The sequence below is a fragment of the Rhinatrema bivittatum genome, chromosome 18 (assembly GCF_901001135.1).
Source record: "Rhinatrema bivittatum chromosome 18, aRhiBiv1.1, whole genome shotgun sequence".
NCBI lineage: Eukaryota > Metazoa > Chordata > Amphibia > Gymnophiona > Rhinatrematidae > Rhinatrema > Rhinatrema bivittatum.
In genome coordinates, this window is record NC_042632.1 from 47,584,767 (window position 1) to 47,607,027 (window position 22,261).

General features: G+C 47.4%; 1 protein-coding gene and 1 long non-coding RNA gene across 2 annotated transcripts in view; one reads left to right on the top strand and one right to left on the bottom strand.

Moving 5' to 3' along the window:
* The first annotated feature begins 73 nt into the window (after positions 1 to 73).
* LOC115079911 lies at positions 74 to 8,594 on the top strand. The gene is made up of 3 exons (XR_003853440.1): positions 74 to 202; positions 8,184 to 8,262; positions 8,375 to 8,594. It is a non-coding gene; the product is annotated as an uncharacterized LOC115079911 (long non-coding RNA).
* Positions 8,595 to 16,482: 7,888 nt separating this feature from the next.
* Positions 16,483 to 22,261, bottom strand: part of DDX46 (DEAD-box helicase 46) — a 51,801-nt gene continuing 46,022 nt past the window's right edge. Inside the window, 4 exon segments of the mRNA XM_029583861.1 lie at positions 16,483 to 16,868; positions 17,742 to 17,815; positions 18,209 to 18,353; positions 19,210 to 19,428. Of these exon segments, the coding sequence (XP_029439721.1) occupies positions 16,821 to 16,868; positions 17,742 to 17,815; positions 18,209 to 18,353; positions 19,210 to 19,428 (486 nt within the window). The 3' untranslated portion in view covers positions 16,483 to 16,820.

Sequence of the window (22,261 nt, forward strand, 5' to 3'; positions counted from 1 at the left end):
TGCTGCTGCTGCGATGAAGCCTGTCCATAGCAGGCACACCCTATCCCTATAGTGCAGCAGTAAGCCAATCAGAGCAGGATTCAAATAGTGAGCTGCAAGCCTTGTTGATAGATACCTCAGGAGCACATTTCTGTTGGCAGACCTGGAACGGGAAGGCCTGCAGCAGGGCAAAGGAATCTTCAGACTGTGCAGCTACAGCCAGGTATCAGGAGGGGGAAATGAGAGTATGGGGGGCCAGAGATGTGCTTGGAGGGGGGTGGGGAGAGGGGAATGAATGAGAGTGTGGGGGCCAGAGATGTGCTTGGAGGGGGGTGGGGAGAGGGGAATGAGTGAGAGTGTGGGGGGCCAGAGATGTGCTTGGAGGGGGGTGGGGAGAGGGGAATGAATGAGAGTGTGGGGGCCAGAGATGTGCTTGGAGGGGGATGGGGAGAGGGGAATGAATGAGTGTGGGGGCCAGAGATGTGCTCGGTGGGGAGAGGGGAATGAGTGAGTGTGTGGGGGCCAGGGATGTGCTCGGTGGGGAGAGGGGAATGAGTGAGTGTGTGGAGGCCAGGGATGTGCTCGGAGGGGGAATGAGTGAGTGTGTGGGGGCCAGGGATGTGCTCGGAGAGGGGAATGAGTGAGTGAGTGGGGGGGGGGGTCAGAGATGTGCTCGGAGGGGGGTGGGGAGAGGGGAATGAGTGAGTGTGTGGGAGCCAGGGATGTGCTTGGAGGGGGGAATGAGTGTGAGGGGCTGGTATCTTTTATTTCCTAGCATGTAGCAGATGGACTCAGGACCAATGGGTATAGTGTACTCCTGTTAGCAGTTGGAGACTGATCAGATTTCAATCTGAAGTCAGCCCCTAGTACATATACCCCTGCAGGAAGTGCAGCTCCTCAGTATTTTCCGTCTCCAAAGCAGTTAGGGACTTATCTGCATGCTCTCTGAGCGTTAGAACCAAAATTCAAGGAAATACCCAAATTTAAGAAGAAAAGTTTACCTGAAGACTAGCCCCGCTCTCCTGCGGTGATACCCTCGGGTCCCTCCCCCAGTTGAGATTCCCGAGGTGATTTCCGTGGTCCCTCAGAGGTGAGCCTCGGTCCGGTGGCCGAATCTCAGCAGGGACTTAGCCCCCGATTTCGGGCATGGCTGAGAGGCAGCGGGTGCATTCCTCGAGCGCGGCGGTGAAGGTATTTGCCCTCTCCCCCCCGCAGCCGGAGACCGCCCGGGATGAAACCAGGAAGCGCCGAAGACAAGGTAAGGTAGAAATCTTCTATGTAAACGGTCTCCGAGGATCGAAGAGGAGCACAGGCCGCCGATTGGAGCCAGTGCCGCCGGGTTGATCCGCCCTAGCAGGGCTAGGCCCCAGCTGTTCCCGAGGGTCTTCCCACGTGGAGACCCTCTGAGGAGTTCGCCATATTGCCCGCATGCTCGCCGTCGCCATCTTGACTCGCCTCGCCGTTCAACTCGAGCGCACAAACTTAGGCTCGCCTCACCGTTCAACTCGAGCGCACAAACTTAGGCGCACATAATACCTCACGCGCATAAGTTGCGCGCACGGAACAAGGCGCATATCTGCGGCTAGGTGCACATCTCAGTGCACATCTCCGTGCATATCTGAGGCGCACTGGAGCGCACAAGAGCTCACGCGGCCACAGTCATGGCACCTCCAGAGTCGGGCATAAAAGCGCAAGGCCTCTGCCAAGCATGCCACGTCAGAGCTGCACAGAGCGAGGAGGCCGACGCCCTGTGCGCACAGTTGAAGGAGGCCCTGGGAGATCCAGGCCAGGGCCGTTCCCAGCCAGAGCCCAATGCTAGCTCTTCAGGGGGCACCCCGGACCTAGCAGGCCCCAGGGAGTCCACCCCGCACTCGGGGACTCCCAGAGAACCCCCTCAACTTAGACCCAGCTTCGATATCCTGGGTGGAGCTGTTCAAGGGGATTCACGCCTTTGTCAGGATGCAAACTGAACCCTGGGAGGTCCAGCCACAGGCGCCTCCGGTGGACCCTCATGCCCCAGGACCCTCTAGGCCTAGGCACAGGTCCACATCGTCCAGAAGTTCCGCCTACGGGGACACAGACCACTCTGAAGAGGAAATTGAGCCCCTGGAAGAAGGGGAACTCCCCCCGGGGACAGAGCCACACCGAACCATGAGACGCTTCTTCACAAAGGATGAGCTCCCGGACCTAGTATCCCAATGTCTAACGGAACTCGCTATCCTGGGCAAAGGGCCCTCAGGGGAACCTAGAATGAACCCCCTGCTGGAGGGCCTTCGTCAGACGTTTCGCCATTTTCCTCTCTTACAGGCGGCACAACAGCTAATTGACCTAGAGTGGAATGCTCCAGAGTCCTCATTCAAAGGGGGTCGAGCACTGTCGGCCATGTATCCCCTGGACCCAGCGACCAAAGAACTCCTGGCGTGCCCTAGGGTGGACGCCATGGTCTGCGCGGTCGCTAAGCGCACTACCATCCCAGTGGAGGGAGGAGTGGCGCTCAAGGACGCTCATGACCGGCGCCTAGAAGCCTTGCTAAAGCAGTCATTCGAGGTTGCAGCTCTGTCCCTTCAGATTGCGGCCTGCTGCACCGTGGTGACGCGTGCCTGCCTATCTCAAGCCAGGAACAGCACCCCGGGAGAGGACATGGAATCAACTCTGTCCTTTCTCACCGACGCGGCTTCCGATCTAGTGCGTACAACAGCCAGAGGAGTCTCATCCACTGTGGCAGCCAGAAGACAGCTCTGGCTCCGAAATTGGTCCGCGGACGCCTCTTCCAAGACGAGTCTAACAAAGATGCCCTTCAAAGGATCCCTCCTCTTCGGCAGCGAACTAGAGAAACTGGCCAACAAATGGGGTGACTCCCCATTACCGCGCCTGCCGGAAGACAAGACGAAGAGAAACCAGCATCCCTTCCACAGATCCGCCAGAGGCAGAAGCTCACAGCGCTTCAACCCTTTCAAAAGCAACTATCGAGCAACCCGCCCTACGGGCAGGAACCAGTCCTTTCAGAACAAGCACACCAAGAGAGGAACCAGCGCGGGTGCAGGCTCCGGCCGCACCCCACAATGAGAATCAGCCGACCCATCCAAGGGAAGATGCTATAGGGGCAGACTAGCCTTATTCTACCGCAGATGGGTTGAGATAACTACGGACAAATGGGTCCTGGCCATCATCCGGGAGGGGTACTACCTGGACTTCATTTGAACTCCCCCCGACAAATTTGTGGAATCTCCCTGCCACGACCCCCTCAAGAGGGCGGCAGTGGAAGCTACACTGAACAGGCTTCTGACCCTCGAGGCCATAACCCCGGTGCCTATACGGGAAATGAATACTGGACATTACTCCATTTACTTCATCGTACCCAAGAAAGAGGGCATATTCAGGCCCATCCTGGACCTCAAGTCGGTCAACCACCACCTAAGGGTTCCCCGCTTCCGCATGGAAACCTTATGATCCGTCATACGGGCAATACAACCAGGAGAGTTCCTCACATCCCTGGATCTGTCGGAGGCCTACTTACACATCCCAATGTATCAGGAACACCAGCGCTTCCTACACTTCAAGGTCCTGAATCGTCACTATCAGTTCCGGGCACTACCCTTCGGGTTAGCCACAGCACCCCGGACGTTCACCAAGGTAATAGTAATAGTGGCGGCAACACTCAGGAAGGAGGGAATCCTCTTTCATCCCTACCTGGACGATTGGCTGATCAGGGCGAAGTCACCGGAGAAAAGCCACCAAGCAACCAGCAGAGTCATAGCACTACTGGAAAGCCTAGGATGGGTGGTCAACATAAACAAAAGCTCCCTACAGCCCGCACAGTCGCTGGAATACCTAGGCGTCCAATTCGACACCAAGGAAGACAAAGTCAGCCTGACCCCCGCGAGGAGGTCAAAGCTGCGAGGCCGGCTTCAGACCTTGCTGAGCGTTCCTCGTCCCACAGCATGGGATTACCTGCAAGTCCTCGGACTGATGGCGTCCACGCTGGAAGTAGTGCCATGGGCGCGAGCACACACGAGACCTCTACAGCGCTCACTTCTAACGCAGTGGAGTCCATGGTCCCAGAACTACACCGTACGCCTTCCACTCCCGGGCAGCGTCCGGACCCAGCTACGGTGGTGGCTGCAGAACAGCCACCTGAGCCGGGGATCAAGCCTATCCTCCCCAACCTGGACCCTGCTCACCACAGATGCCAGCCTACACGGATGGGGAGCACACTGCGAAAAGCTGACCGCCCAAGGGCAGTGGAACGCAGAAGAGGCAGGATGGAACATCAACCACCTAGAAGTGCGGGCAGCCAGATTAGCCTGCCTGCGGTTTGCCCACAGACTTCAAGGCAAAGCGGTCAGAGTGATGTCGGACAACGCCACGACGGTGGCCTACATCAACCGACAGGGCGGAACCAGAAGCCAACAGGTGTCCCTAGAAATAAACCTCCTGATGGCGTGGGCGGAAGCAAATCTCCAGGAGATCTCGGCCGTCCACATTGCCGGGAAAGACAATATCGCAGCAGACTTCCTCAGCAGAGAAAGTCTAAACCCAGGAGAATGGAAACTGTCATCCACAGCCTTCCAAATGATAGTGAATCGGTGGGGGATCCCAAACATGGACCTTCTGGCAAGCAGATCCAATGCTCAAGTACCCAGATACTTCAGCCGCAGACGGGACCTGTAGTCCCAGGGGATCGATGTCCTGTTACAGCCCTGGCCTCCAGGGACCCTTCTATACGCCTTCCCGCCGTGGCCCTTGCTGGGCGCAATCATTCACAAGATACAGCGACACAGGGGACTAGTTCTCCTGGTGGCCCCGGATTGGCCAAGAAGACCCTGGTACTCAGACATAAGAAGACTGCTGGCAGGGAACCCACTACGCCTGCCGCCGCACAGAGACCTGCTCCAACAAGGCCCTATCCTTCACGAGGACCCGACTCAGTTCTCGCTTACGGTCTGGCCATTGAGAGGGCTCGACTGAGGAAGAGCGGATACTCGGGGGCAGTAATAGATACTCTCCTCCGAGCACGCAAGTTCTCCACATCTCTAACGTACATAAGGATTTGGAGAGTCTTCAAGGCCTGGTGCGAAGACCACAACGTCAAGCCACGCCCCTCCAGAGTTCCCGTGATCCTGGAATTCTTACAGAATGGGCTATAGCAGGGTCTGTCCCTCAATTCCATCAAGGTACAGATAGCAGCATTGTCATGCTATGGCTCCAGGAGCGAGGGCAACAGCATAGCCTCGCACCCGGATGTATCACGCTTCCTGAAAGGAGTCAAACACATTCGCCCACCTCTAAGGTGGACGGTACCTCTGTGGAACCTAAACCTCGTCTTGAAGTTCCTAGCGGGATCCGCCTTCAGACCCCTCCGAGGCCTATCTCTCCGTCTGTTAACCTTAAAGACAGTGTTCTTGCTGGCCGTGTGTTCGGCCCGCCGCATCTTGGAACTACAAGCACTGTCCTGCCGTGAACCGTTCTTCAGATTCACCCCAGGGTCCATCCAACTACGCACAGTTCCCTCCTTCCTCCCCAAAGTGGTCTCACACTTCCACCTCAATCAAACCATCGCACTACCAACGATGGACGGCGTGAAGAACTCGGGAAAAGACCGTAGCCTAAGTCACCTCGACATCGGCAGACTCCTAGCCAGATATTTGGAAAGGTCGGAACCGGTACGAAAGACAGACCACATTTTCGTCCTTCACAGCGGAAAGAGGCAAGGGGAAGCGGCCTCGCGGGCAACCATTGCCCGCTGGATCAAAGAAGTCATTAAGGCGGCCTATGTAGAAGCAGGAAAACCACCACCTCTACAAGTCAAGGCCCATTCAACCAGAGCCCAGGCGGTGTCCTGGGCAGAGACTAGAATGCTGTCACCTGCGGACATCTGCAGAGCGGCAACGTGGTCCTCTATCCACACTTTCTCCAGATTCTACCATCTGGACGTACAGGCTCAGGAGGACACAGCATTTGCAAGGACAATTCTAAGTGGACCACGGGCAGCCTCCCACCCGATTCGGGAGTAGCTTTTATACATCCCATTGGTCCTGAGTCCATCTGCTACACGCTAGGAAATGGGAGAAATTACTTACCTGATAATTTCGTTTTCCTTAGCGTAGACAGATGGACTCAGCATCCCACCCTGGGCTGCCCTGAGGCATTGTGCCAATGAGTTACGGGTAAGCCATATCTTTATTTACCTAAGACGTCCACCCTGCCCGGTGTCGACGCTTTCCGGTTGAGTACACTGGCGGTCTCCAGCTATAGTCAACCAATCAGTTCAAGTTAATCGAGTTTAAAAGTTCTAACAAGTTAGTTAAGTTAACCATAATATGAAGTTAATCAATCAGTCAGTCACATATATATCCACAACGCTTTTCAAGGAAGAATACTGAGGAGCTGCACTTCCTGCAGGGGTATGTGTACTAGGGCAGTGATGGCTAACATATGACACGCGTGTCAGTGGTGACACGCCGAGACTTTTTGCTGACACGCGCAGCATTTCGTGGACTATTGGGAATTTTTTTTTTTTTAATCGGCTGCACCGAGCCTTTAAAACTAGTTTTTTAGTATCCCCCCCACTCTCCGGACCCCTCCACCCCCTCAATGCCCCCCGGGCGCAGCGACAGGCAGATAGGCAGGGCCGTGGCCCGAAGAAAAAGATCACGTTTAAACGCGCTGATGCTCCTCCTCCTTCCTGCTTGTGCGGCCCCGGAAGTAAACGTTGCCGGAGCCACGTGGGCTGGAAGGAGGTGAAGCATCGGCGCGTGCAGAAGAGGAGCAGCGCTTGCGTTTACGGGCAGCCGCGAATCCCAAGTCGCAGCGGCCCGAGAAGAGGTAGAGGCCTGGTAGCAGGGCTGCCGCAGAGCCCATCCTGCGACGACCCGCGAAGAGGAGGCCCAGAGGTGAGAGAGAGGCTGAGGGTCTGTAGAGGGTGTGTGTGTGTGCGTGTATGAGATGAGTTGAGAGACTGTGTGTGAGATTGAGGACTTGAATGTTTGCAGAGACAGCATGTGCTAGAGCAAGACAGCATGTGGGAGTAAGAGAGAGCCTGTGTGTGAGAGTCAGACAGCATGTGCCAGTGAGAGCCTGTGTGTGTGTGAGAGAGAGAAGAGCATGTGAGAATGAGAACCTGTGTGTTTGAGGGAAGAAGATGGAGAGAAAAGAAACAGAAAAAAAGACAATATAAAAGGAATTGGCAAAAAAAATAAGAAAGGGAAGGTGGGAAAAAATAAAGGGAAGGTGGGAAAAAAAAGCTTGTGACCAACCAATTAGAAAATGAAGATCAGACAGCAAAGGTAAAAAACAAAATAAATTACTTTTTAGTGATTGGCACATGTAATCTTTGGGAATGTGCAAGAGTAGCACTTTCTCTACGGATCTCACAATGTTCGAGATCAGCATGGAGAAAGTGGAAGCCCATGGGGCCTGCACAGAGGAGGCAGCAGAATGGGCTTCAGTGTCAGTAGCAGCGATCAGCATCTCCCCAATAGCCACGCGACAGCAGTGACAGTGGCAGCAGAGGAATGAGAGAGGTTCTGAGGTTGCTGGCAAAAGAAAGAGAGGGGGTCTCTGCCTTTAGTGTGTGCATGTGTATGAATGGGACTCTGCATGGGGGTGTATGTATGTGAATGAATGGGTGCCTGCGTGAGAATGAATTGGTGCCTGCCTGGAGGATGGAGCGGGAGTGGTGTGAAAATGAATGGGAGCCTGCTTGGGGGGGGGGTGTGTGTGTGTGTGTGAGAAAATCCAGGGGAGTGAGAGTTTGGGGGGGTGGAGGGGGAGAGAGTGTTTTAATTGAAGATTTAGCCAATGAAATTCAGCAAAAAAAAGTGACTAAGCAGGTAAGGTAAATAATTATTTGTTTTTGCTTTATTAATAAATACAGAACATATTAAAATTATAACTTTTTGTTATTAATATTAGAGCTACAAATATCACAAAATTATGGATTTTTCTAGAAGTGACACACCACCCGAGTTATGCTCGGTGTTTTTTATGAATTTTGACACAGAGCTCAAAAGGTTGGCCATCACTGTACTAGGGCTGACGTCAGATTGAAATCTGATCCGTCTCCAGCTGCTATCAGGAGTACACTATACCCATTGGTCCTGAGTCCATCTGTCTACACTAAGGAAAACAAAATTATCAGGTAAGTAATTTGTTCTACTCCACTTGATTTCATCTTATTTTTTTTTCTCATTTCTTCCCTGTAGCTGATCACCTTTTATAAAAAAAAACAAAACAACCCTTATTTTGACAAAAAGAAAGCTTGTCCATACCTGCTGACTACAGGTAAAAAAATGTGACATGGAAACTTGTAATGCTATTTTTCTTATTTTTCTACACCACTTTTGCTTTCCTCTAATTTTGCTTTTTTTTTTTCTTTCATTTCTTCTCCCTGTAGAAGATCACCTCTGTAAGAAAGCCAGTCTATACCTACTGTTTCCGTCCTTGGCTGCTACACTTAGTGCAATCCTTAGTGCCTTATCTAATATTTGTTTATCTTATGCTTGTTTTTCTCTTTTTAACTAACCCTCTTTTTCCTTTCTTTACCTTTATGGCTCGTTAATAAGTTAAATTACAAATGTTCATTGTATCAGACAACGGAATTATATTTCCTGCTTTTACAGTTGTACGTAAACCGGTTTGATTTACATTTATTGTAAAAATATCGGTATATAAAAAATTAAAATAAATAAATGGTTTTGATCTACTATGGCTACAGTAAAGAACTGGGCTAAATATAGTAAAAAGTACTGCAAAGCATGGGAAGAGGAACGTGAACTAAAAGCATGGATTCAGCCTGTTTTCAGCAATGAGAATAAGGCTACATGCAAATTTTGTAAGTGTGACATTCGTGCACATCATGCAGACCTTCTGCAACCTGCTAAAACAGAGAAACATGCAAAAAGCTAAGCTCCTTTGTCATCTATGCGACTCACAGACATTGGTGTTTCAATTTCACGTGTTTTGGGCTTGTTTTTTTGGAAAAAAAGTGCTTGTTCTTTCATGAAAACCTGGCAACCCTGCCAAGCAGCCACGGCTGCTTCCTCCATTGAAAAAGAAAAAAAAAAAAAAGGAGAAGAGAGCGCGCACAAACCGATTTAAACAAACAAAACCCCGAATTCCCGAGACCGGGAGAGGGGCAGGAAGCGCAGTACAGCCGCCTCAGCACGTCAGCGCGGTGGCCATCTTAAGGCTTGCCAGGGTATTGCTCGGGCGACACATGCACGCCCTGTCCTGCCAATAAAGTTGTCCGAAGCTGAATGGGAGCTTTGCCCCGGAAGTGCCGCGGAAGGATTCCGGGCGGGAAGTGGTGCTGGGGTTGAGCCGTTGATGATGCCCCGGCCCCCCCCCCCCCCCCGATGTTCAAATGTGCAGTTGCCGTTAGCAGAACCGTCACGCTGTTATCCAAGATAGGTGTCCTGTGCCTATTTATATTAGGAACGTTTGTTGCCCGTAGTAAAGTAGGCTTATTTTGGAGGGGGGGGGGGTATTAGGAGCGCTTGTGTCTCCAGCATCTTGATAGTTTTGAATGCTATGCAATGCAAGCTGAGCACATTTCCACGATGCATCATACGTAGGAGAATCTGATTGTGCATTATCAGATATGCATTTAACAGGACCCATTAGTTGTCACAGTACGTTGAAGAGCAATCTGTCATAGTAATATTGTAAATGGTTGAAAAAAATACCTAAATGGCTGTCCAGTCTGTCAAGATAGTCTTGTTCGTACTGGCAGGATATATCCCAGCTGCCTTTTGTAGAGCATGACCACTTGGAAACTGTTTTTGTTTAACTCCTTTGTTATCCACCCTTTAGAGTTGATGTGCATGCCAGATCCCCTCTTTAGTTTACACACCGCACTCCTCCCTTCTCTTGTCTAACCACAAGGCTTTTAATAAATGACTACTAATATTTAGAGTGGCTGTTGCTCAACCCTACTGGCCTTTCCAGACAGTACCCTGCCACCATCAACCTGCTGCATCTACCCAGTCAATAAGAAAAGTGGGTAGCCTGCCAATGAAACCTGGCTAGATGAGCGCCAGCATTTCAAACAAAATAAACTTTATAGTAAAAGCACTTTGTTTCATAGGGGAGATTCTATCTTCCTGCTCCCGTCCTCATCTGGTTCCTACAAGTTTGTTTTTTTTAAGTTTAACATTTTATCTTCAAACACAACGAGTTGCAGTGGGGGCTACAGTAGCCCCAGATATAGTAAATCTTTGTGTGTCAGCATTTGAAGAAAAATTTCTATATCCTACTTAGTTGTGGTGGCGCTACACAGATATCTTTTTCATCTGGACATCATCTTGTGACTTTTTTGATCTGGTTAAATGATCAGGGAAGGAGGAATAGCCTAGTGGTTAGAGCAGTGGGGTATGACCCAGGAGACCAGGGTGCAAGTCCCGCTGTTGCTTGTTGTGACCTTGGGCAAGTCACTTTACCCTCCATTGCCTCAGGTACAAAACTTATTAAGCCCTCTGGGGATAGAGAAATACCTACAATACCTGAATGTAAACCAATAAATAAATCAGGATTTACATCTCAAGATCACTATGCAGTTTCATCACTTTTCTCTATCTTTTTTTGTTATAACTATCTTTTGGGAGATGGATCATTTACATATTACATCGTTTCATAAAGCAACTGATCAAAATCAGTTACTGAAGTATTCAAGTTATCATCCAAAGAAGTTGAAGGACAGTCTGCCGATAGACTGAGAAGAATTCATTCAACAGATATGGAATTTAAGGTTCAATCAGTGGATTTGTTTTCCCGGTTCATACAAACATAGAAATGAGGACAAAAGAAGACCAAACGGTCCATCCAGTCTCCCCTGTAAGCTACAAAGGGGATACCCCAGGTCGGTTGTTAAGAAGGCTTACAAGAGAGCCCTTTTTGCTAATCTGTCATTACTATTAAGTTATAAACAAAAAACTGAAGATAAGGGCTTGACATGTGTAGTACAGTATACTGATCGTGTGGAAGGGGTTGTGGAGATTTTATGTATTGGTGATTCATGACATTTTTCAATCTAGACCCAGATTCACTTATTCCCGAGGAGGTAACATTGGCGATTATAGTGGTTCATTCCACCTTTTGTCAACATCAAACAGGGACATTGATGACTTAAGGAAAGGCAACTATCCATGTGGTGCATGTGATATGTGCACCCAGGCAATGACGGACTCTCAGTGGTGTCATCCCAGTTCGAATCGCACAATTTTTTTGAAATGTCATACTACCTGTGATTCAGAGAGGGTAATTTATGTCATTCAGTGTCCATGTGATTTGATTTATATTGGACATACAAAAAGAAAGATACAAGTGCGCTTGACTGAACACAAGAGCTATATTAAGACGTCAAAAATGACAGCTTCTATTGTGACTCATTGTATACAAAAAGCCCATCAGTTTCAGGATCCTAAATGGACTATATTGGAACAGATTGAAATGGGATTGAATATCACCCCCCACTGGGGGGGGTGATAGTCAATCCCATTTAAATAAATGGGAACAATTTTGGATTTTTGAATTGGACTTGATACAACCTCGAGGTGGGGGGGTCTCAATGACTGAATTAATTGGTACTCCCTGGGGTAATTAAGCTTTCTAATTTATCATACCTCATTTCCTTGAATAATATAAATACTTCCATCGCCATGTTTCTTTAAATTATTTTGAAGGTGTTAGTGATACTTCTAAGGATCGATTTATATGAATATGATGAAGTGAGTGTTGGGATTCGCTGGAAGTTGGACTAAGTGTGAGCACTGGAGACTGAAGCAGATTGATTTTTGAAACATGGATTCATGTTGGGGTTTATGACCTCTACGCTGTGGGCAAGATAAGTACTACTCAAGTTAGAGTTGCTCACCTTGTTATGTTAAGGCATTAAGACTGAACGAGTCATTTTCACTGCTCACCTCAGTTGGGACTATTTACATGCTTTTATGAAAATTCTCACTTAACTAAGTATAAGTAATAAAGTAAAGTGGACTTCTAACTAAGAGCAGCTTTGGAATTTTATAAGCCGACTCAGTTTTTGTTTTTAGATATTGAAATATATGACCAGTTGACCATTGCTATATACTGTGGGAGTAATTTCTAAAAAGGTCCCTGGATTTCTAATATTTTTGGGTTGTTTGCCTTTGCTAGGTTCACCACCCATCCTAGAGACTTCAAGTGCATCGGTTTCTTTTGTACTGATTAATTATCAACAGAGTCAGTCGTCCCGACACGGATTCACTAACACACCTTCCTTTTGCAATGTGGCCATCCCATATGGAGCGGTCACCAGCCAAAGGGAAGGGCTTGAAACCGAAAATGGTCCCTTAGGACCATGAACCTCAAGAATCTCTGGTGCTCCGGCCTGAGCAAATACGCCTCTGTCAAGGTGAAAGATGCCAAGAATCCTCCTTGTACCGCCGCTATGATGGACTTCAGAGTTGGACCACAGAGTTTCCATGCCGAAATGGGGAACCTTGAGAGCTACAATTAACTTCTTTAAATGCAATATCTCAAATCAGATACAGGGGGGAAAGAAACAGGATCCTTAACTTAAAATTGACCTCTGGCTACACGAAGTGTGTTTAGGGTCTGAGCCAAAAAATTCAGCAAGACATCTCTGTAGAAAAAGAAAAAAATGTGACGTGGCTTTGTCACCTCTTCTAGAGGTGAGAAAGCCAATTCCCTATCGGAATCCTCCGATGTGTCATGATCCACGTCCCATAAGAACATGCCATACTGGGTCAGGCCAAGCCCAACATCCTGTTTCCAACAGTGGCCAACCCAGGCTACAAGTACTTGGCAAGTACCCAAAACCTAAGTCTATTCCATGTTATTGTTGCTAGTAATAGCAGTGGCTATTTTCTAAGTCAACTTGATTAATAGCAGGTAATGGACTTTCTTGGAGAACTTATCCAAACCTTTTTTAAATCCAGCTACACTAACCACATCCCCTGGCAACAAATTCCAGAGTTTAATTGTGCGTTGAGTGAAAAAGAATTTTCTCCGATTAGTTTTAAATGTGCTACATGCTAACTTCATGGAGTGCCCCCTAGTCCTTCTATTATCCAAAAGAGTAAATAACCAAAGGTGTGGTCTCACTATAGAGCAATACAGAGGCATGACATCCTCCGTTTTATTCACCATTCCCTTCCTAATAATTCCTAACGTTTGCTTTTTTGACTGCCACAGCACACTGAGCTGATGATTTCAAAGTATTACCCACTATGACGCCTAGATCTTTTTCCTGGGTGGTAGCTCCTAATATGGAACCTAACATCGTGTAACTACAGCAATGGTTATTTTTCCCTATATGCAACACCTTGCACTTATCCACATTAAATTTCATCTGCCATTTGGATGCCCAATCTTCCAGTCTTCACAAGGTCCTGCAATTTATCACAATCTGCTTGTGATTTATCTACTCTGAACAATTTTGTATCATCTGCAAATTTGATAACCTCACTTGTCATATTCCTTTCCAGATCATTTATGAATATATTGAAAAGCACGGGTCCTAGTACAGATCCCTGAGGCACTCCTCTGTTTACCCTTTTCCACTGTGAAAATTATGCATTTAATCCTACTCTCTGTTTTTTTGTCTTTTAATCAGTTTGTAATAAACGAAAGGACATTGCCACCTATCCCATGACTTTTTACTTTTCTTAGAAGCCTCTCATGAGGAACTTTGTCAAATGCCTTCTGAAAATCCAAGTACACTACATCTACCAGTTCACCTATATCTACGTGTTTATTAATCCCTTCAAAAAAGTGAAGCAGATTTGTGAGGCAAGACTTGCCCTGGGTAAAGCCATGCTGATTTTGTTCCATTAAACCATGTCTTTCTATATGTTCTGTGATTTTGATCTTTAGAACACTTTCCACTATTTTTTCTTGGCAGTGAAGTCAGGCTAACTGGTCTGTAGTTTCCCGAATCGCCCCTGGACCCCTTTTTAAATATTGGGGTTACATTAGCCACCCTTCAGGTAGAATGGATGATTTTAATGATCATTACCAGGGACAGCCTCCCTGTGGCTTTTGTTCACTGTGACTGACAAATGGGAGGCCCGAGCACAATTCCTACATTGTAGGTTGCTTCGCCTTTGCTGGGCGCCCCTGTAGAAAGGTCTGCAAGCCCTGGAAACATTCACCCAGGAGAAGGAAGATGGATCTATACCGGAGCCCACAGGCCCAACTTTGCTCTCCAACCTCTCTCTCAAGGAAGCTTCTGCCCTCGGGAACAAGGGAGGAGAACGGATCATTGCTTCGCCTCCTACTCCATTCCCCTCCAAACACACCATAAGCTGAGGGGATGTCCCAATATGGACAAAAGCTGTAGTAGTCAAATTGCTTTGAGCATCTCCATAGCGCTGACACAAATAGAGTGAGGATTGAATTGCTATCACATGGCAAGCCTCAAAGATAGCAAGCTGCTTGGACCTGTTCGTCCATGGTGCCTAGCTCTCCTGAACTTCAGCTCTAGGTGGCCTCCTGTGCATACACCATTGCCATCTGAATGTACACGTACAAATACGTGTTCAAGACTAGCTTGAAGTTGTGCGCGCATAAGTACACGCGCAAATACACACTTGAATAGGCCGTGTCATAGGCGCACAAGTACCCGCACAAATATGCACTCAAGTTTAGGTTGCAGTCCGCACAAGGAGTGGAGGAGCCGCCGAGTGGTTAGAGCAGGGTTCAAAACCCACTGTCACTCCCTGTGACCTTGGGTAAGTCACTTCTCCCCCTCCCCCCTCAGGTACAAACTTAGATTGTAAGCCCTGAGGAGACAGGGAAATACCTCTAGTACCTGAATGTAATCCGCTTTGATGTACACTTTGAAGTGCCGAAAAGCAGAATATAAAAATCTAAATAAATAAAAGTATCTGCAGAAATATGTTCTCCATTCTAGGTCGTGGCCTTAGGCACACAAGTACCTACGCAAACACGCGCTCAAATCTAGGCCGCGACCTAAAGCACACACACGCACCTGTAATAAGAACTGCTGCCGCGGCCTACCACACGGTCAAGCAAAGCCTGCCTGTACCTTCAGTGTGTGTAGACCCAGATCCGTTCAACATCCGACACCGAAAATCATCAAAGGCTTGAAGAGCTGCTCAATAGCTCAGCCCTCTTGACCATGGCGACTGGGGCCGAAAGCCAGCACCCCCCTGCTGCTTGTTCCGCTAAACCGGCAGATGACCTTTATTGCCAGAACCAGCGCCGACTCCTTGGTGCAATTGCCTCTCTGCACCTCTGTGGGACAGGAAACCGTCAGCGACAGTTGAGGAGGGGATTCCCTTGCCTCTCCTGCAGGGACGGGAACAGCCTCAGTGCTAGACCTTCGTCACCCGTAAGGCTTGTTCTACCGGTGCAGCCGTGCTCAACGCAGACCCCTGAATGCCATGCCGCATGTGCATGCTGTTCCTCCTCACACCCACGGCAACACCAGCACCTCAATGGCAAGTAGGGAAACAGTCACTCAGCACCACAAGCCAACACCCGGTCTCCTCCACCGGCAGAGAAACTGCTGAAAAACCCCATCGCTGAGTTCCTAAGGTGGCTCCTCCCTGGAACCCCAATGCTGCACAGATTCCTCTAACTAGTTCCTTGTTCTCTTTGGGGTTTTTTTTTTACTCTTTGAGAACAAAGATACATAGAAACCAATACTTTCCTTTGGTGCAGAGGTTCCGATTCCAGGAGCGCAGACCTCATGCCAGATCCGAAAAGAGCTAGCTCACTGGCTACATCTGTTTCCTTTTGCCAACATTTAGCTCAGGCCAAACTATCAAAGGAATACTTCCCTGCGCCACTGGGCTTGCAGTGCAGAACTGCCAGCAGGTTCCACCGCTGTCTAGTGAGGGATGAGGGATCTAGACTACCAGATGTCCACCCTACGGCCCTCCAGACTGAGCTATCAGAAGGGTCACCAACCCCCCTGATCGTCTGCCTCAAATCGGAGGGATGGCCCTACCAGGACCTCACAACCCCCTGGGAGGATCCAGAAATTTTTGGATCTTATCCTCTTCTTTTTTTTCTCTCTCTCTAGACTGCAGGTTTTACACCATTTACCATCTGCTGGAGACAGAGAAATACTGAGGGACTGCAGGTGGCACACTGGATTATATATAATGTCAGTGAAACTTTCTCTGTCTCCATCTGCTGGCAGGGAGGCAAAATACAGGATCTTGACTTCATATTTTTTTCAAAGTTCTTAAACATAGATTGTGTTTGACACATGTCATCGTCTATGTACTGCTTTATAAACATGTTGAGTCCAATTGGCATCCACTGCAAGTATGTGAAGTTTCAGCTTTCACTACCAAATGTTTAAAAACCGTAGAATTTAAAGATGTGAACAAGACAAAAAAACATCCTGTAGCTGCTGGCTTATGCCCTTGCAGCCTGGAGTGTCAGCATAATTTCTGTCCAATTAATATACAGGGCTACTCCAAAATACAAAATATTACACTTTTTAGAATAATCCACTTTAACAAATTCTAATGTAAAACTTCAAACAGTTTATTCCTTTAAGTCTGAGTCTACTAAAAGAATTAAAATTGGTGTTGTTTACTGTTGAAATGTTGGAATAGGTACAAACTCATTTTCAATGACGTTAGCCGGAACTGGTCCATTTCAAGACTGACAACCTAGCTGAGCTAGTGAAAGCGTACAAAGCGTTTTTAAGATTGAAATCAAATACTTCCTCCTTGTAAAATTCAGAAAGACAAACTTAAAAAAAATAGATCTTAATTTACAATAAACAGTGTAAACAGCATAGACCACAGAGCCACAACGTTTGATACGTCAGCAGTATGTAGCCAGAAGTCTCTGGATAGTTATAAAACTTTGTATCTTCCCTTGTTGGTTGGCTGGTAGGAATTTTGCTGCAATGAAAAGAAAAGCACAAGTCACACACAACTGTGGTTGCATAATTTTACATAATAAGGAAACCATAAAAAGTCTTAACTCCTAAAAGACACTTTAATTCAGCATCGGAGCAGAAAATGTCAGTAACTTCGTGGTTAGGGGCATATACTTGCACACCGTAGCCTCAGGCATGCTGGATTAAGCAGCATTGGAGGACGCTGTGTCCTCCAACTGCAGCGTCGCCGCTATAAGGGCAGAGGGCGGATCCTAGGTAAAACTGAGCCACAAACACAGATGGCTTTGGCATCAATGACTACAGTCACCACATCACTCTTGGGGGTCAGAGGAGATGACACGAGGCAGCTAAGCCTTGTAGGGGCATTTCAGGTTTATGAGCCACTACCTTAATAAAGCAGCCTTTCCAATGTTTTTGAGGAGCAATTATTGTGCAATTGAGCTAAAGCTATAAGCTAAGCGGATCAGCTGAGAGAGCTCAGGCAACTGACACCTGTACCGACCCTACAGCGTCAGCACACTGTCAAGGTCTACAACCCCGAAAGAGAAAAGCCTTCTATAAAAACATAAGAGCAATGACAATATGTCAGGGTCAGTTAATTATCACCACTCATTCCTGGGTTCGGAGGAGGAAGGGCAAGTCACTCTTCCAATTAGGGACACTGTAGATCCGTAATAATTATCACAGTGTCTATGAACTACAAGACCTTCATGGAAATTTGGCAAGTTGGGGACATATTAGTGAGCAAACCTGCCAGAGGGCCCTATTTACTAAGCATTTTTCCCATAGACAAAACAATGGAAGCAAACCTTTGGTAAACAGGCCCCTAAAATGGATAACAGGCAGTAATAATAAGCAAACATATTTTACTCACCAGTCTAATAAGTTCTTCTTTGATAAGCCTGGTAATTTCAGCTTTAGCTTTCTGTACAGCCAGTTCATTGGCACCTGGGAGGTGAGAAAGTGAAAAAATAAGCACCTGCCAAAATGCAAAGTGGAATTTTATATCATAAGTGGATCGCTTGGAATAAACCCAGCAATTAAAGTAATGCCTTACTGTGAGTCAAGGCGTTTGTCAGTTTTTGTTACATTCCTTAGGTCTTGTTTTCTATCAAATTTTTTTTTTTAATAAGAAAGTTAATAAAACTATTTGACAGTTTCGGGAATCTGGGCATGCTTTATTCAGAAAGGGTACTTTAAGCTATGGTTTCCTCCCCCATGAAGCTGGGGCACAGTTGTCCGTGTCACTTAATGAAGCAGAATTGCTACGCTCGGCGCTCCTTGGGATAATGAGTCTTGGGATCACTCCCTTCACACAAGAGGTCTCTCAGTAGCACTTACTTTCTATGGCTAAGTAAATCTTCCGCTCTCCTTCTTTGGGATCCTTTCCAGGAGGGAAATATGTTCCTCTGATTGTAATGGCAGCTTCAGAGTATTCACCGATTCTCTGCAGTGCTTCCTTGGAGGTAACCTTCCACCTGGCAGTCTGAAGATGTAGGAAAAAAAAGTATTTTTTTTTATTGTATATATTTGGGAAACGAAATGCTGGCATGGCTCAACAGCAATGGAACTGAGGGAATTAAATTATGCAAAACAGAATATATTAAATGTGGGTTTATCATCTAAAAATATAAAATGATCCCTTCTCCACATTCTCAAGATACCTATCCTTGATGCGGAAGGTCCTCTTCCCAAAAAGATGAATCCTTCAGGAGTCAGCATGTCCCTTCTGGGACAGTGCTTCTTAAACCTGTCCTAGTGATCCCACAGCCAAGTTGGGGGTTTCAGAATATGCATCAGATAGATCTGCATATACTGGGTCTCTAGTGTACAGAAATGTATCTTATGCATGTTCATGTGGGGGTGGAAACATGGTCCCAGAAGGCAAGCACATCACCTAAACCCTGAACCTGGGTGGGTGGCTACACCCAGCACAAGTGAAAAGACCACAGGGCTATCTTGCCTCATGTGAAATCAAGTTTGGCAGCTCTTTTCAAATGCACAGACTTGACATGAAAGCAGGCAAGCAGCGGCTTTGGAAGAACAATTCCAGACAGGGTAGTCGCTGGAGAAAAGGGTCCTCAGTGCAAAAAGTCGCTTTCGGCGTTTTCCTTCCGTTTCATGTTCACATGCTCACGGCCAGACTCAAAAGCAGTGCGATTACACACCCCCCCCCCCCCCCCCCCCGCCGGTGCCCAGGTTGGTCACCCTTCTTGTCCACCCCTTGCAACAGCCGTGATTCCAGACCAAACACAAGGAGGACAATCCCCCTTTTGTTCAGTCCTCAGCCAATATCTCATCACTTTCTATAATGCAATAAGAACACAAAACTCTTGACTTGCCTGTGGGAAATCGTTGATCTCCAGTTCCTCTTCGTATCTCTTAAAGGTTTCACTTTGTCCTGTTTCTTGTTTCTCCTCCTCTTGTTTCTCTACAGGCACATAGTTGAGTTTAGCGTTGATCTTTTCCGCCAGCTGCTCTGCAATGGTTTTTGCGGACACCGTGGGCGCCTGAATGGTGCCTCCTCTCAGAACGGCATTGGTAGCTTGCTGCATAACATCCTGTGGCAGAAAACAAATCAGCTGTGCTGAATCAATCCCCAGAATCGATAGAGACAAAGAAGAAAGCCTGGACTAGCTTCCTTTATAGAAACAGAGAACATGAGGGCAGCTAAGGACCATCAGGCCCATCTAGTCTGTCCAAGTTTATGCCTGCTGCAGTGCCACAAGATCCCAGATGATCTCTGGCTTTTACCAGGCCTCTCTTAATGTCTTCGAACAGTCGTGTTGAAATATTTTTCTAGATCAGTGGCCTAGTGGCAGTGCTGCCATGCTACCATGCAGGTAAACTGAGTTTTGGTCTGTCTCCATCTGCTGGACAGGAGGCTCAACCCATGGTCTGGACTGACCCGGGTACGGACAGGGAAACTGGGTTTGATTCCCAGACTCAGCTTCTATTCACTGGGTTACGGAGATGGCATTCAACATTTACTGTTCAACAGCAGCACCCACTGGAGGGGTTCAGGGTGCCCACACACCAGGCTCCAAAAGAGAGCCACTCAGGGTTGTTGCGGCAATAATTGGGTTAAAAAAGGGTGCAGGGTAAGGAAATAGACATTTACTTTCAGCTTGTGCATGGCACTTCACAATTACATCACAATGGAGAACAATTTAATTTACCAGACTCAAAAAAAGTGAGATTAAGAGAGAGAGGGACAGAGGGATATAGGAATTAAGATAGGTAAGCCTGAAAAGTGGGTTTTTAGCCAAAAACTGGACACAGAAAGAACAGGTGAGACTTCAATATCTAGCGCTAAATGTGTTCCAGTGAAAGGTTGCCAGAAGGGAGGGATACTGGCTAGATGTGAGGGATACATTCCAACACGTCTTCGAACAGTTGTGTTGAAATATTTTTTTTAGATCAGTGGCCTAGTGGCAGTGTTGCATGCTACCATGCAGGTAAACTGAGTTTTGGTCTGTCTCCATCTGCTGGACAGGAGGCTCTGCTCTCCAATAATTATCTACACACAAAGAAAGAGAGCAGAAAAATTCATACAGTCCGAGATTTTTTAGTTTTGCAAAAAAGGATGGTCTTCCTTGCTTTTATTATTTCATAAGCGGCTACTCCAAGGACCTGGTTGAAAACTATGGTTTATTGTATTGAGCCCTTGGAGTAGCCGCTTATGAAATAATAAAAGCAAGGAAGACCATCCTTTTTTGCAAAACTAAAAAATCTCGGACTGTATGAATTTTTCTGCTCTCTTTCTTTGTGTGTATATATGTGAGGGATACACAGAAATGCACAAAGCTGGGGATCAAACAGGACAAACAAAGTATCAGGAGGAAATCCATGAATGCATTTGCAAGTAAACACCAGAAATTTGAACAGCGCATAGGACATGACATGGAGCCAGTAAAAGAAAACTGGTTCTTACTTGCTAATTTTCGTTCCTGAAGTACCACAGATCAGTTCAGACAAGAGGGTTATGCCTCCCTGCCAGCAGATGGAGGCAGAGAAACAAAACGTTGAGGCACTGCTACATATCCGAGAGTGCCACCTGCAGGCCCTCCTGTATCCAAGCCAACAAACCCCAAATAAACCTTGGGCGAACAGAAACTTAGCTGGAGCCCCCTTAAAACTAGGCCCCCTTAACCCAACCCAAAGTACATACTAAAAACTATGTACACCTCTCATTACTCTGAATGTAATCCATACCAGTTCAGCAACATCCAGAAGCGAGGAAGTCTTTTGAAAGATGGGGTCAGGTCTCTGGCCTGACCTGTGGTACTTCAGGAACGGAAATTAGCAGGTAAGAACCAATTTTCCTTTCCTGTTCGTACCCCAGATCAGTCTAGACAAGTGGGATATACCCAAGCCCCTCTATTCTGGGCAGGAACTTGAAAGACCCGCGCGCAACACACTTTCCACAAGACGCCTCTCCGGCGACCGCACATCAAATGGTAATGTTTGGTAAAAGTGTGAAGAGAAGACCACATCGCCGCACGACAAATCTACTGCAGAGAAAGCAGTTCACACTCCACCCACGAGGTTGCCTGCCCCCTAGTGGAATGCGCTCTTAACCCCTCCAGCACTGAACGGCCCTTACAGATGTAAGCCAAAGCTATTGTCTCTTTTAACCATCGTGCAATAGTGCCTTTGGAAGCCTATCCTTCCTTGCACCACTGAACAGGACAAACAAATGATCAGATCTCTGAAAGGCCTTTGTCACCTTAAGACAATGCAAAAGAATTCATCACACATCCAATATGTGAAGCTCCCTCGCCATAGGAGCATCCACAGACAAATTCAGAAAGGCTGGAAGCTCGATCACCTGGTTAAGGTGAAAGGAGGGAGCCAGCTTAGGCAAAAAGGAAGGAACCATTCATAAAGAAATCCCTCCTCTGAAAAATGAAGGAGAGGGTCCCTACACGACAATGCTTGCAGCTCAGCAGCTGAACAGATAGCCACCAGGAAAATAGCCTTCAGGGTTAAATCCTTTAAAGAAGCATTTCTAACCGGTTCAAAGGGAGGACCACAGAGCACTCGAAGAACCAAATTCAGATTCTATGCTGGACAAATCTTCCGGACCAGAGGACGCAGATGTTTTACCTCCTTCAAAAAACAAATCCACATCCGGATGAGCCGCCAATGGTCTTCCCTGAATCCTACCTTGAAGGGACCCTAAAGCTGCCACCTGAACCTGAAAGGAATTATAGGCCAAACCCTTAGACAAGCAGCTTTGCAAAAAGGCCAGAATCTGCAGAACATCAACCTTCAAAGGCTGCACCTTGTTCTGCAAACACTACAATTCAAACCCTCTCCACACTCTGACATAAGCCACCAACTTGGAAGACCTTCTTGCCTGAAGCAAAGTCTCAATCACAGGCTCTGAAT